This window comes from Erythrolamprus reginae, unplaced genomic scaffold (genome assembly GCF_031021105.1).
Source record: "Erythrolamprus reginae isolate rEryReg1 unplaced genomic scaffold, rEryReg1.hap1 H_27, whole genome shotgun sequence".
In the NCBI taxonomy this organism is placed as follows: domain Eukaryota; kingdom Metazoa; phylum Chordata; class Lepidosauria; order Squamata; family Dipsadidae; genus Erythrolamprus; species Erythrolamprus reginae.
Window position 1 is genome coordinate 467,152 of NW_027248481.1, and position 13,190 is coordinate 480,341.

General features: G+C 45.2%; 1 protein-coding gene across 3 annotated transcripts in view; it reads left to right on the forward strand.

The window, feature by feature from the left end:
* Positions 1–7,589, forward strand: part of LOC139155526 (protein disulfide isomerase Creld1-like) — a 36,601-nt gene extending 29,012 nt beyond the window's left edge. For all 3 annotated transcript variants that reach the window (XM_070730692.1, XM_070730690.1, XM_070730691.1), the window contains 2 exons: positions 4,365–4,511; positions 6,480–7,589. In XM_070730692.1, the coding sequence (XP_070586793.1) occupies positions 4,365–4,511; positions 6,480–6,700 (368 nt within the window). In that variant the 3' untranslated portion in view covers positions 6,701–7,589. The remainder of the gene's footprint in view (positions 1–4,364; positions 4,512–6,479) is intronic.
* Positions 7,590–13,190: the final 5,601 nt, after the last annotated feature.

Here is a 13,190-nt window from a genome sequence, read left to right on the forward strand (position 1 = left end):
GCAGGGCCTAGTTGGCCACCTGCACCACGGTGGAGCGGGGGACGTTTTTGTCCTCCTAGGACTCTGGCGGCTATTTTCGAGCCTCCAGGAAGCTGAAAACAGCCGTCCCAGGCTCTGGAGGCCAGAAATGGACCCATTTCCAGCCTTGCCAAACTTCCAGTAGGCCCATTTTTCCTCACCCTCGAACTTTCACGCGCACTTATCTGTAACCACAACAGGCCGTGTGGGGACTCCTGAGAAGGGAGGTGTGGGCGGGACCAGCCAGCAGTGGGATTTTGGGGGTTCTCCGAACTGCACAGAATCTTAGCTAGAGGTTCTCTTGAACCCCTGCGAACCCCCAGCAGCCCACCCTTGCTTCATAGTAATTTACAACAGAATTTCCCCAACATGTATGGCTTTGAGGAAAGTTCTGCTTGAGTACAATAGTGGGCAAGTGCATGCGTGCGCAGCTCCATTTGGACAAGTGGCAGGCACAATTGGAGCATTTTATTTTATGTATTTATTTATTCATTTTGTCCAATACACAATAATACACAATGAAGGTAATAGAGGACACCTTCGAGGAAATAGAATTAGAGAAAGAATAGAAGAGAGAGTATTGGATAAAATAATCAATGAGAGAATAGAAGAAAGATACAGTGGTACCTCGAGATACGAGTTTAATTCGTTCCGGACCTGGGCTCTTAAGTCGAGCAGCTCTTATCTCGAACGACTTTTCCCCATAGGAATTAATGTAAATAATTTTAATTGGTTCCAGCCCTCAAAAAACTCACAAAGTTAGTCTAAATTATGCAGAAAGACATGTTTTTAATGAAGAAATGTACATGTACATATAAATGAATAATGAAGTTTCTTTCACTTAACTTGTAAACTTTCTTAAACTTTTAAATTTACATATGTTCAACTTCTCTGCCACCCAATCCTGTAGGACAGAGGTCCCCAACCCTTTTTGCACCAGGGACCGGCTTTAAGCGATCAAGAGAGGAATGGGTGAATGAATGGACGGAGGGTGGGAAGGAAGGGGTTGGGGGGGTTCTGGAAAGCCCCCCAGGCCGGCAGCGACCTTTTAAAACAGCCGCGCCGTTTGCGAGCTAACTCCTGAAGCCAAACGCTAAAGGCGAACTTCCGCGTCCTGGGCTCTCAGCAAGGGGGTTGCAGGAGAGACGTGGCAGCGTTCTCTCAGCGGAGGCCGGCGAAGGTGATATTCAATGTCGGGGGCGCATGGGCGGTTGCGCGCGCTCCCTATCTCCCTGCTAGCCCACTCAGAATGTGAAATTCAAAACAGCGTTGGGATCCCCCCACCCCCAGCAAAAGCCAAGGACCCCCAGAGTGGGGCGGCAGGGGAGGCGACCGCCTCTCCACTCACCAAGTGCCGGGATACGAGCCGAGAAGAGCCGGGCTGGCTTACTTTCCTTCCTTTCCGCGCTGATGCAGAGCCACTCCAACAAAGCATCACACCCCACTGACGCTTTTGGCGGCAAAAGAGCCCAGCGTCGCTTCGGAAGCCACCGAAAGCGTCAGAGGGGCGCGACGCTTTGTTCGAGTGGCTCTGCATCAGCGCGGGAAGGAAGGAAAGTAAGCCAGCCCGGGTCTTCTCGGCTCGTATCGCGGATTTGAGCTCGGGAGACGAACAAAAATGTCTCTCCTCTCCCAGCTCTTATCTCGAGTAGCTCTTATCTCGAGCAGCTTGTATGTCGGGGTTCCACTGTATAGGGATAGAAGCGAAGATATATGGGATATAGGAGAGACAATAGGACAGGAGTCGGAAGGCACTCTAGTGCACTTATGCACGCCCCTTACTGACCTCTTAGGAATCTGGAGAGGTCAACCGTGGACAGTCTAAGGGTAAAATGTTGGGGATTAGGGGATGATACTACGGAGTCCGGTAATGAGTTCCACGCTTTGACAACTCTATTACTAAAGTCGTATTTTTTACAGTCAAGTTTGGAGCGGTTAATATTGAGGTTGAATCTATTATGTGCTCTTGTGTTGTTGTGGTTGAAGCTGAAGTAATTTAATAATAATAATAATAATAATAATTATTATTATTATTATTATTTATTAGATTTGTATGCCGCCCCTCTCCGAGGACTCGGAGCGGTTCACAAGCGGTCCCGGAGGTATTCTGGTCCAATGCCAGAGGAATGCAGGGCTCTTCTGGTGAAGTATCTCTGGACATTTTCAAGGGTGTTAATGTCTGAGATGCGATATGGGTTCCAAACAGATTAGCATGTTCGCATCATTGGGGCACGCGTGCACAGGCTCTCCCACTGCTTGTGCAAGTGAGGATGTGCGTGCACATGCGTGTTCTCCCACCTTTTTTGTGGCCTGGTTCTGAACAGCTCAAGGCCCAATAGTAGACCGTGGTCGAGACGCCACCTTTATAGCCCTTCCCCAGGTTCCAGAGTCAGCCTATGGCTCCCAATAATCCGAGTCCTCGTTTTAATGACCTCGGAAGGATGGAAGGCTGAGTCAACCTTGAGTCTGGTAAGGATCGAACTCCTGGCAATGGGCAGAGTCAATGTACAATACTGCATTTCTAACTGTTGTACCACCACTCAAACTGGGTAACATCATCAGTGCTGTGGCAGGAGGGGTGGGATGTTGCTCTCAATTTATATTCTAGTGGCTTGCCCTGTCAGTGTTGATGGGGGTGGTTTTAGAGTTTCTTTTGTTGGGCTGTTTGCTGTCAGCCTGCCTGGCAGTTCCTGGATGTTCCTATTCCTGCATAACTGGGAGGCAGCCAATTCTTCTGGGTAGCCTAGGGGAGTTCTGTAATGCTACAGTGTTTTTTTTAACTGCCAGTAGGCCTGTTAAAGTAGCAGGAAACTCCTTTAATTTTAACTTTGGGAGTTGCTGAATTGTTGCAATCCGTTTTCCTTGGGCTCCAGATGTTGCTCTGGTGGTTGGCTCTATCCCAGAAAAGACTCTTAAGTTGGCCCCAGCCCCGTTAGCCTTTCGTAAGGTCCCAAAACCATGTTGCTAGGATTTGTTTGTTTATTTGTTTGTTTATTTATTTGATTTGTACGCCGCCCCTCTCTGCAGACTCGGGGCAGCTCACAACAATAATAAAAACAATGTATCACAAACACAGTTCCCTCTAAGCTGAGCAGTGAGCAATCGCTCACTTAAAAATCATCATCAACTCAGAGTTTTCCAAACCTGCCCAGAAGCCGAGAGGGAAATTTTATTATTATTTCTGTGCCGCCCAGTCCCGAAGGGACTGCCGCTCAGACACTATACTTTTCCGCCCACCCCCCAAAAAAAATTAGAGAGAACACTGATCACAAATCTAATATTAAAAAGTCTCTAAAAAACCCTTATTTAAAAAAGCAAGACATACACACAACATACCATGTATAAATTATATAGGTCCAGTGGAGATATCTCAATTCCCCCATGCCTGACGGCAGAGGTGGGTTTTAAGAAGTTTGCGAAAGGCAAGGAGGGTGGGGGCAATCCTAATCTCTGGGGGGAGCTGGTTCCAGAGGGCCGGGGTCGCCACAGAGAAGGCTCTTCCCCTGGATCCTGCCAGACGACATTGTTTAGTCGACGGGACCCGGAGAAGGCCAACTCTGTGGGACCTAACCGGCCACTGGGATTCGTGTGGCAGAAGGCGGTCTCACAGATATCCTGGTCCACTGCCAGGTCCGCTGCCATGATGATGCTGGAGAGCTCATTCATTCTTTGCCTTTACCTTGAGGGGTAGTATATTCTGCTTTGTGCTGCTATGTGCGGTTTGTTGTTTATTTCTGCTCTGTGCTTGTAAGTACTGTATGTATATATGTAAATAATACTTGTTTAGCATACTAAGTCTGTGTCGTTACTGGCTATATCACACATCCACACTCTTACCTTAAACTCTGCTCTGCCTATATCGAAGGTCTCGCAGCCTAGCTGCACTGAGACATACTAACACATACATACATACCTACGTACGTACATTGTCATGTCTTTTCAGCACCCAGATGTGCTGCATCTTTTTCTCCAAATAGTAAATCCAAATGCAACAAACTAATGGGAAGAAAGGCCCGAGAGCCAAGCACTTGTAAAGATGTGGCCTAATGCGTATAAAATATGCAAACGCGGTCTGGATTGATTTGCTAGGCAACAGACTTTCCCCCTCGTTTGGAGCAAAGCCCGAATTTAGATTTCTCCTTGACGCTTAAAATCTGCTGAGTCAAGGTCTGGAAAAATAAGGATTTACTGGCTTTAGCAATGGCGGGCGAGGCGCAGCAGTGGAGCAGATAACCCAGCAGATAGCTGCTGCATTTGGGCATGAAAATGGGAGATACGAAAGGGACGGTTTTTTAGCCGAGGTTGTCTTATGATTCTTTGAATGTAATGCTCCCCTTCCTCGTCAGATTTCGACGAATGTGCGGGTGAAGTGGAGGAGCCGGTGTGTACGGCACCCAACGAGGTTTGCGAGAACACAGAGGGCAGCTACCGGTGTGTTTGTGCTGAGGGACATCTACGCAAAGAGGGGATCTGCGTGGAAGACAAGCCCCCAGGTAAAAGTCAGCAGGTCCATCATATTTTTATTGGTTTATCTGCATCCTGTCTTTAGTATTTTTTTACACCTAAGGTGGCAGATAAACATAATACTCCTTCTTCCTGCTTTTCCTGCCAAAACAACCCAGTAAGGCAGGCTGGGTTGAGAGAGAGAGAGGGACTGGCTCAAAGTCACTCAGCTGATTTTCATGCCTAAGGCGGGACTAGAATTCACAGTCTCCTGGCGATTAGCCCAAAGTCACCCAGTGGGTTTTCATGCCTAAGGCGGGACTAGAATTCACAGTCTCCTGGTGATTGGCTCAAAGTCACCCAACAGGCTTTCATGCATACAGTGGGACTAGAACTCACAGTCTCTTGGGGATTGGCTGAAAGTCACCCATCAGGCTTTCATGCCTAAGGTGGGACTAGAACTCACAGTCTCCTGGTGATTGGCCCAAAGTCACCCAACAGGCTTTCATGCATACAGTGGGACTAGAACTCACAGTCTCTTGGGGATTGGCCCAAAGTCACCCAACAGGCATTCATGGGATTAGAACTCACAGTCTCTTAGGGATTGGCTCAAAATCACCCAGCAGGCTTTCATGCCTAAGGCAGGACTAGAACTCACAGTGTTCCGGTATCTAGCCAAATGCCTTAACCACTAAAATCTAGTGACTAGACCAAGGGCAGACAAAGTTGGCTCTTCTATGACATGTGGACTTCAACTCCCAGAATTCCTGAGCTAGCATGATTGGCTCAGGAATTCTGGGAGTTGAAGTCCACGAGTCATAGAAGAGCCAACTTTGTCTGCCCCTGGACTAGAGCATTCCAACATCCTTGACAGCTCACAGGTTCTTGCTATTGAGGTAGCCACAATTCTATCTAGGATCAGCTTTGAGTTCCGTCTTCTTTGTTATTCTCTGGCTCCCTGCATTCTACAGACATTTCCTCATAAACCATCCCTTTTAGGAATAGTTAGGGTTGATAATTGAGTTAAACACAATCATCCCAATCGGAGTGATATTCCAAACCACACACAAATTTGGATCTGTTTTGGAATAAATGAATTTTGAGATCATCCCCAGAGAGGGGCGGCATACAAATCCAATTAAATCTTCAAACTTAAAATCTTTACTGCTTAAATATCTTTTTGAATTAAGCTGAGACTCAGTTTTTACACACTGGGCAGGGGAAGGGCGGACGTAAATGAGTGTTTCTCAACCTTGGCAAGTTTCAGATGGGTGGACTTCAACTCCCAGAATTCTCCAGCCAGCCTTGGCGAGGTTGAGAAACATTGATCACCTAGCCCCCTGTGATGGCGAACCTATGATACATGTGCCAGAGGTGGTACGCGGAGCCATATCTGCGGGCACACGAGCCCTTGCCCTAGTTCAGCTCTAGTGCTCATCGGCCAGCTGCCCCGCCCACGCCGCCCCTCCCCTCTCAGGAGTCTTCTGCAGCCCATTTTGGATACCAGGAAATACAGGGTTCATGTGGAGGGCGTTTTTGGCCACTGGAGGGGAAACGAGAGAGTCCATTTTTGCCCTCCCCAAGCTCCAAGAAAGCATCTGGAACCTGGGGAGGGTAGAAAGCAGACCTATCAGGCTCACCGGAGTTGGAAAACAGGCAGCTTCCGGCCTCTTGGAGATAGGGGAGGCAGTTTTCGCCCTTTCCAGGCTCCAAGGAAGCCTCTGGAACCTGGGGAGACTGAAAAATGGTGCTGCTGGGCCCAGAGGGAGTTGGGAAATGGATTGTTTCTGGCTTCAGGGAGGCCTGGTGGACCCAAAACAGAGCGCGTGGGGTGTGTGCATGCAACTATATGGGGCAGGGGGCGGGGGGCATTGAATTATGGGTATGGGCACGCACTCATGTGCTATCACATGCGTGCATGGCTTTCAGCGTTTGAGGAAAATAAGATTCTCCATCACTGACCTAGACAGTCAAACTGCCCTTTTGCCATGGCTGATGGCGTCTTGGTTGCCTTGCAGACGCTCCCGAGAAAGGATTCTTTGACGACATCACCGACGACGAAGTGGTTGTGCTGCAGCAGATGTTCTTCGGGGCTATCATCTGCGCCCTGGCCACCTTGGCTGCCAAAGGAGACATGGTCTTCACCGCCATTTTCATCGGCGCCGTGGCTGCAATGGCCGGCTATTGGATGTCAGAGCGTAGCGACCGCGTTCTCAATGGCTTCATGAAAGGGAGATAGGGCTTAAGGCAGGGATCGCTCCCTTCTGCTTCCTGCCCCGGAGAGCCAGCTGTAGGTGGGGGGAGAGGGGGCAGAAATACCTCGACCCCTGCCCTCTTCCTCTTTACTTTTAGCAGGTGTGAACCCTAGAGGTGGAGAACATAACCCACATCCCCATCTGGGCTAAAGGAAGCCTTGATTTTCTTGAAGATATGCTGGAGGGATAAATAGGAGCCAGAAAACCATAGGTGCTCTGCAGGCCTATCGCTGAGCGGTACTGACAGGTATTAAAAGGGACTGAATTAACCCCGAGGGAAGTTTAAGGTTCAGATGAAACCGCCCCTCTTATTGTCCAGCTGATCCCCGCTCTCCTCCGTGCATGTTGGATGATCCCGAAAGAGTTTATCCCAATAAGCTATGATCTGTCCCACGTGGGGTTGCCAAGGCTAACTGGAGAAAAGCTCAGCTCTATGGGTCTGTGGCTCCCTGCTGGCTCTTTAGGAATCTGTCCTCTGGCCCAGAGTTGGCCTACATGTCGCCTTGAAGGAAGGGAGAAATGGTGGCAATACGTTTTTAGAGTGTTCTGCTTTCAGGTAGGATTCAGTGTTTGGGCTGATCCCCGACCTCAAAATCACCCTTGTATTGAGTCCAACCAGTATCATAAAAGAGAGCGTAATATAAATTTAATAAATAATAATATATGCACTTATTTTGTGTGGTCCGAAGTGATACCTTTCAAAAAAACAAAAAAAAAAAACCAATTCTCATCTATATCATGTGATGGACTTGCTCTTAACGCTGCTGGTGGCAGCTTGGTAGACAGAGGGAATTGAAAGAGGTCTGCATGTTCACTTTTTGGCTTTGCAATTCTGTATCTCAGGAAAAAAATAAATGTCTGTGTCTCAATCCACCCCGTTCTTACTGTTGCACGCTCTCTCTTTTTCACGTGCCACAGGTTTTTATTCTACCAGACTTGTACACACAAGATTTGAAACTTGCAATTTCCCTTCAGCCTTCACGTTAAAAGACTCTTGGAAGATTTCAAGAAATCACTGAAAATGTTCTTCCCTCCCTCCCTCTTTCACAATTGCATTTGCCTTCTCCAATAATAATAATAATAATAATAATAATAATAATAATAATAATATAATAATAATAATAATAAAAAATATTAGATTTGTATGCCGCCCCTCTCCGAGGACTTGGAGCGGCTCACAATAAAACATACAAATTCGAAGTTAAAACAGTCTTTTAAAAAAACCTATTAAAAACAGTCATACAGACCAAATACACCAACCATAAAATCAAAGGCAGCTAAGGATATATCAATTCCTCCATGCCTGGCGACATAGATGAGTTTTCAAAAGTTTGCGAAAGACAAGAAGGGTGGGGGCAGTCCTAATCTCCGGGGGGAGCTGATTCCAGAGGGCCGGGGCCGCCACAGAGAAAGCTCTTCCCCTGGGTCCTGTCAGATGGCATTGTTTCGTCGACAGGACCCGGAGAAGACCTACTCTGTGGGACCTAATCGGTCGCTGGGATTTGTGCAGCAGTAGGCGGTCCCGGAGGTATTCTGGTCCGATGCCATGTAGGTTTTATGGGTCTTTTCGTATACATAAAAGTTTGGTCCTTGGACTATCAGGCAGGAATGAATGGAATTTCAACTAAGGAAGCTTCAATACTCTCCTAAGCTTAACTTGTTTGCTTGCTGGTGCTTGTAGGTCACTCATTACAGAAATAAAAGGAAAATGGCTAAACAACAGCTAAAGCAAGTCATAGAATGTTGCTTTAGAACAAATATTTAAACTGTTGTTAAGAGTCAGCAATAGCAAAAGCCCTTAGACTTACATGCCACTTTACAGTGCTTTGCGACCCTCTATAAGCGTTTTACAGAGTCAGCATATATTGCCCCCAGCAATCTGGGTCCCCATTTTATCCACCTCAGAAAGATGGAAGGCTGAGTCAAGCCTGAGTCTGGTGAGATTTGAACTGCCAAATTGCAGGCAGCCAGCAGAAGTAGCCTACAGTACTGCACTCTAACCACTGCACCCCCATGAGTCATCAGAACAATTAAAAGCCCAGAATAATGAAGCACCCACAACTCCTGAAGGCAAAGCTGTTCCACTGGTTAATTGTCTTCACCGTTAGGAATTTTTTCCTTAATTCCATGTTGTTTCTCTCCTTCATTAGCTTCCATCCATTCTTTCTTTTCTTGCCTTCTGGTGCTTTGGAAAATAACTTGACCTCCTCCAATTTGTAGCAGCCTCTCAAATACTGGAATACTGCTTTTGTGTCGTCGTTGTGTGCCCCCGCTTCTTTTCTCTAGACTGGCTGTATCCAAATCCTATAACCATTCTTTGTATGTTTTAGTCTCCAGGCCTTTAATCATCTTAGTTGCTCTTCTTTGCCCTTTTTCCAAAGTCTCAGTATCTTTTTTGTTATGCGGTGATCAAAACTGGATGCAGTCTTCCAGGTGTGGCCTCACTAAGACTTTACAAAACAGTACTAATAGAAAAATATTAAATAGTTTTAAAATATTTTAAATATGTAAACGTTAGGTATAAAACAATAAAGCATTGAAGGTGCTCCATTGTTGATGGCTTTGGTGGGTGGACTATTTAAGAAAGCAACTAAAGGCATTTCAACATGAGATTTGAGACAAGTCCGTTACAATTTCTGAACTATTTTCAAGAGTCATCATACTGGGAGACCATAAAATAATTCAACCCTGAGGTTATCAGCATTTTGAGTTATGTGAAAAAGAAAGTGCACCCCCTTTGAGTTCTATGATTTTACATATCAGGACATAGTAAAAATCAGCTGGTGTTTAGAACTAGGTAAAAAAACTAGGTAAACACTACCTCAGATGAACAGGTGGAGCTTTCTGTATTGACACATTACACCACCAATGCCCTCAAAATGAAAATCTGAAGATGTGTGCAGCACTCTCCAGAAGTCTAGGCTCCGAAATTGGTAACCTCCACCTTGTTCATGCTAAGTTTCAAGTTTAGTTTGCAGTATAGATAGATAGACAGACAGACAGACAGACAGACAGACAGACAGACAGACAGATGCTTCCCAGAAACGCACACACACACATACGCACACACACACATACGCACACACACACACACACACAGAGCAAGCAATGGGTTGGTCCCAATTCAGCCCGGTTCTAATAGATAATTATAAAGATAGATAATGATACATATATAGATAGGTAGGTATGTACGGTAGGTAAGTAGGTAGGTAGGTCGGTAGAAGAGAGAGATGGGTGGATGAGTGGATGGATGGATGGATAATGATAAAGATGATATATATATAAATAGATATGATAGATGATAGGGAGGTATGTAGAGTAGGTAGGTAGAAGAGAGATGGATGGATGGATAATGATAAAGATATATAATGATATATATAAAGATAGATATGACGGATGACAGGTAAGTTAGGTAGGTAGATAGGTAGAAGAGAGGATGGATGGATGGAGGGAGAGATGGAGGGATGATAAAGATAGGTAATGATATATATAAAGGTAGATATGACAGTTGATAGGTAAGTACAGTAGGTAGGTAGGTAAGCAGGTAAGTAGGTAGGTAGGAGAGATGGATGGATGGATAATGATAAAGATAGATAATATATATAAAGGTAGATGTGACAGATGATAGGTAGAAGATGGATAGATGATTGATAGATTATTGATGATGGATGGATGATAGGCATACAGATATAACATGACATTATTACGTGATTTGACAGATACTGTATAGATGAAAGGGATGGATGGATGGATGATGTAATAGATGATAGAAAATAGCTGGAGAGGAGAAATCTGGAGATAAGAGGATAGATGATAAATACTGATGACTGATGGGTGATTGACAGACAGGAGAGATAGAACTGCAATCAAAGGCTCATTTGTCAGACAATATTGGACTACAATTATTAATAAGAAATAGATATTTTACTTTGATTCCCTATACATAATCTCCTGAAAAGATATATAAACGTTTACATGGTAGAAAATTCATCTTTATAAATTCAAATGCAACTGTTCAGATTTTAAGATTTCTAGGAGAATTATTAAAAACCCTAATCAAATTGTTTCATTGAAAGTCTTTTATATGTAAATGGAGGCATAATCACTTGGGAATCTTTTTGTTCTTTTTTAAAACCATGTCCCAATAGCACAGTTGTGTTTCTAGCAGTTTCTCTCTCCTCCCAAGAACTCCAGAGACTTGATGCTCCTGCTCTTTTTGGATGATTATGCATCTTGATCCTTGATAATGAACTTTGAATTGCAAATCAGATGTAATTCTTTTACTAAGGAAACTAGATTGTACAAAGCTTGTCTTGAAATGCAGCTGTGCAAGCATTAAATGTGTCACTTCAGAATAACAGAGTTGGAAGGGACCTTGGAGGTCTTCTATTCCAACCCCCTGCTCTGTCAGGAAACCCTATAGATCATTTAAGAATAGAATTTTTTATTGGCCAAGTGTGATTGGATACACAAGGAATTTGTCTTGGTGCATATGCTCTCAGTGTACATCAAAGAAAATATAGATTTGTCAAGAATCATGAGGTACAACACTTAATGATAGTCATAGGGGTCAAATAAGCTATGAAGAAACAATATTAATAAAAAATCTTAGGATCCAAGCAACAAGTTACAGTCATACAGCCCTAAGTGGGAGAAAATGGATGATAGGAATGATAAGAAAAAATTAGTAGAAATAGAAGTGTAGACTTAGCGAAAAGTCTGACAGTGTTGAGGGAATTGTTTGATTAGTAGAGTGATGGTGTTTAGGGAAAAAACTGTTCTTGTGTCTAGTCTTAGTTTGCAGTGCTCTGTAGCGACATTTTGAGGGTAGGAGTTGAAACAGTTTGTGTACAGGATGTGAGGGGTCAGTAAATATTTTCACATCCCTTTTTGACTTGTGCAGTATACAGGTCCTCAATGGAAGGCAGGTTGGCAGCAATTTTTTTTCTGCAGTTCTGATTATCCTCTGAAGTCTGGGTCTGTCTTGTTGGGTTGCAGAATTAAACCAGACAGTTATAGAGGTGCAGATGACAGACTCAATGATTCCTCTGTAGAACTGTATCAGCAGCTCCTTGGGCAGTTTGAGCTTCCTGAGTTGGCACAGAAAGAACATTCTTTGTTGTGCTTTTTTGATGATGGTTGTCCAATCGCTTCTTAAAAACCTCCAGTGTTGGAGTACCCAAAGCTTCTGGAGGCAAGTCGTTCCATTGATTAATTGTTCTGTCAGGAAATTTCTCCTTTGTTCTAGGTCAAGCAGCTTCGTTTCTGAGTAAATCAGGCAGAAAGTCGTTGGAATGTACCAACTCTTGCCACACCGTCCTCAGGGGTTTCCTTCCCAAAAATATAGATGGGGCTGCTTGGATGAGCAGTGAGACATCTCAAGCTAACAGAAATTAGAGTGGTTGACGTGATTCAACCTTCTGACACCTTTGCTTGGTTGACTGAGAGTCATCGTCAACCTATTGTAACACATTTTGAGGAAATCCCCGAGGTTGGTGCAGTGAATTGGTACATTCCAACTTTCTGCCTAACTGACTTATACTTAGACCAGGGGTAGGCAAAGTTGCCTCTTCTATGACATGTGGACTTCAACTCCCAGAATTCCTGAGCTAGCATGATTAGCTCAGGAATTCTGGGAGTTGAAGTCCACAAGTCACAGAAGAGCCAACTTTGCCTACCCCTTCACTAAACCAATGATGACTTAAACTATGGCACATGCCACAAGTGACACATGGAGCCATGTCGGTGGGCACGCGAGCTCAGGTCCAGTGCACGGAGCTGATTTTTGGGCCTTCTGGACCCACTGGGAATTGGGAAACTGCCTGTTTTCAGCCTTTGGAGATGAGGGAGGCCTGTATTTTTTTGCTCCAGAGCCTTTGGACAAAAACAGGCTTCCCCACTTCCCCAGAGGCCCCCTGGAGCCCAGAAATGGCTCTGAAGCTTGGGAAGTGAGAAACAGCTGTGCCATCACGTGCCGGGACTCGGGGTGGGTGAGATGGCTTCCACACACGCATGTGCAGGCAGGCATGGAATTATGGGTGTGGGCACACATGTATGACACACACCCCCGGGCATTTCCCCCTTCTTGGCATGCTCTAAGCTATCCCAAAATTTCAAGTCTGGTGGAATAAGGTATTCTGTTGTAAGCAGAGGAGTGGAGGACTCTTCTTGTGAAATATTTCTGGACTCTCTCCATTGTATTAATGTCCAATGGGCAGTGCAGGTATCAGGCAGGTGAGTTGCATTCGAGAATCTAGCTTGCACAGTGATGGCGAACCTATGGTACTAGTGCCACAAGTTGCATGTGGATCCATATTAGAGGACACGTGGGGCTTTTCCCTATGTCAACTCCAGCATGCTTGTGTGCACTGGCCAGCTGATTTTTGGCCTTCTGGAGGGCAGAGGGAGGCTGTTTTCATCCGCTGGGCATATTGGGGTGGGTCGTGTTTTCAGAGAAATACAATATTTACCTTC